We start from the raw sequence: 2,500 nt of genomic DNA, 5'->3' as shown, positions 1-2,500 counted from the left end.
GAATCATTGGCTGATGACGTCACGGAGCGGTGTTGGCCTCGCGCTCCTTGGGGTAGCCACAAGCTCTTTACAAAGGGGGATTTCTTTTCCTGTCGTTATCAAAACAGTTTTTAGGGTCCCTTGAAGAGTTTCAACTTTATCATATATATTCGATTGTAGTTTTTAGCAGTCCTCTGTGAATACAAACAAAGATTTTGAGAATCTGAGAGAAAGAATTCCCGTAAAAATGCTGGAACATGTTTGCGATTGCTTCATAAACGCACATGACAGCTGGAATATTTTTCTAGGAATTTTGCCGTAAAGACAATTCGAAATGGAGACTTGTCAATTTTCTTATTTACTGCTGAGTAACATCATTTCGTTCTTGTAATGACTTTGGAGGTTCATTCTGCGTCCAAACTTTTTACCATATCACGGATGGAATGTTTATTGGAATTTATCGAATTCTACACATTATAAATCTTCAAGATTAATTCACGTTTATTTGATAGTTGAAATCAAGTACAAATATTTTCATCATAGTTACAAATAAAAAGCCTCGGTATTAGATTAAAATCATGAACAATTAAATACCCGACATTCTTGTCGCGGCAAGAAATATTGTTTTCAATCGCAAAATACCAAAGATAACAACTTTTATATATTCTATCTACATGTTTTCTGCTTATATTTGTATAGATACATATCTTTGATGAACGAGATGACTTCAGAAATACATTTACATGAATAAGTAAATCTTTCCATAAGGACTTATATATTAATAGTGCATTGTGTGTATATATATAAATATATATATATTTATTGCTGTGTAGGCGTGTGTGTACATACATACATACATACATACATAATATACACATAAACACGTATATGTGTATATATATAGATATATACATATATACATACATATATACATTTATTTAGGTGCATCACAGTTAAGTAATAAAGGGAAGAGTAAAAGAAGAAAATAAACTTTATATAGGCATCACAAATATACATTTTTTTTATTTACCACTATTTGATAGCTTTACCTGGAGGAGATTTTCCGTAGATTTATGTATACAAGAGAGTACTACCGAGTTATATAAAATTGTAAGAAAGTAAGGAAACGTAACAACGATAATTTACTATCATTTATCTTACAAAACATAAAACAAAAAGACAGCATCAAATACTATTAAATAACTTTGTTTTAAAAAAATATGAAAAAAATCCAAAAAACAAAACAAATAGTCACGTGCCCCACCATGGCCGCGACCAAGGCAGAAGTATTAGAAAACATTCGAAATTTGCCGAACCCAGGCCAAGATGCAGAGGCTTTGCTGGCAAAAGTCCTTCCAGGTGAAATGTTTTAATATAACTGTTACTACAGTGTAATATGAGTGTGGCACACTCAACAAATACGTGGTTTTCGTAACTTAAATTATCGGAGGACGGTGCTGCTTCACGATTTCAATGTTATTTTTTTAAGAACAACTTAATGAATGACAATAACTGTAGTTAGAAGCTGTCAATATGTACCATCGTTTCTGATCAGAAAAAACATGAATTTTTACAAGTACCCAAGGATGGGAGCGCATGAAGCCAAAACATGCAATGGGCCTCAAGAGACTATTTTTAATACATTATCCGGTTTTAGAACATTATAATAAATGAAAACAAAGAAAGGGATGGGCAATAAGAAGTAGACCTGTGCTCACTGCTGCACGTGCCACTCCCAAAAGCAGTCATTTTTTCAGTGGGCCACCTTGCATTTGCTGCACATGGACCTGGCCTGCACCTCCTGCTATAGCCAGGTCATGGCACCTAGATATGACTGCTTGCTTCATGAAGCTGGTGATCTGTTTAGATGAAGGGGGGACACTCTGGACCCCAAGGGAATCCCTCCTCCTACTCCTCAAGATCCCACCAGCTTGTGAATGAGTTGTGCTTTGAAGTCCAACCAGGTCACTATCTCCCAAAGTGTCCTGTGCCCTAAAAGTGCTGACCCCAACTCTTTCAAGAAATTAAATCACGTAAATTCCTTCCCTCACAAAGACTCAGATCACTCTCCCAAAGTAACAAATACCAGAGAGAACAGAACTAAACTGACACACTACAAACTCACTTAAAAGAATTGTCTATTCAGAGTGTTAACTAGTTTAATGGAAATTACCATTTTGTATCACCTGATAGGCTACTAGAGGGTCAGGTTGTTTGCTTAGATCAGTGGTTCCCAGACATTTCCAGGCTGGTGCCCCTTTGGCTTAAAGGTGTGTAAAGGTGGATTCCTAAAGTTCCCTCCCTCATACACATGCAAACACAATTCTTTTTGTTTTTTTGTTATTGAAAACAACAAGATGAAACACAAAGCTGTATTCCACAATATAACCTAATTTAGTATACCTATTTATTTAACAGTTTTGTAAAACAAAAAGTCATTTATTAACTCCTCCTAATGCCACCTTATCTCCCCCCTCCAGAACTTTCCCACATCCCTAGGGAAGCAGTACCGCCCACTTTG

The 2,500-nt window shown here is 35.8% G+C and overlaps 2 protein-coding genes across 4 annotated transcripts in view; one reads left to right on the top strand and one right to left on the bottom strand.

Annotated features, from left to right (window-relative positions):
• Nucleotides 1-39, bottom strand: part of LOC125039550 (ubiquitin domain-containing protein 2-like) — a 15,952-nt gene extending 15,913 nt beyond the window's left edge. For all 3 annotated transcript variants that reach the window (XM_047633617.1, XM_047633619.1, XM_047633618.1), the window contains exon 1: nt 1-39. This exon is cut by the window's left edge and continues 147 nt beyond it. The gene's annotated coding sequence lies outside the window, so the exon portion shown is untranslated.
• Nucleotides 40-1,238: 1,199 nt separating this feature from the next.
• Nucleotides 1,239-2,500, top strand: part of LOC125039768 (MMS19 nucleotide excision repair protein homolog) — a 15,852-nt gene continuing 14,590 nt past the window's right edge. The window contains exon 1 of the mRNA XM_047634021.1: nt 1,239-1,338. Within this exon, the coding sequence (XP_047489977.1) occupies nt 1,245-1,338 (94 nt within the window). The 5' untranslated portion in view covers nt 1,239-1,244. The remainder of the gene's footprint in view (nt 1,339-2,500) is intronic.

Source organism: Penaeus chinensis, chromosome 27 (genome assembly GCF_019202785.1).
Source record: "Penaeus chinensis breed Huanghai No. 1 chromosome 27, ASM1920278v2, whole genome shotgun sequence".
Classification (NCBI taxonomy): Eukaryota; Metazoa; Arthropoda; class Malacostraca; order Decapoda; family Penaeidae; genus Penaeus; species Penaeus chinensis.
This window is presented reverse-complemented; position numbering and strand designations above follow the sequence as displayed.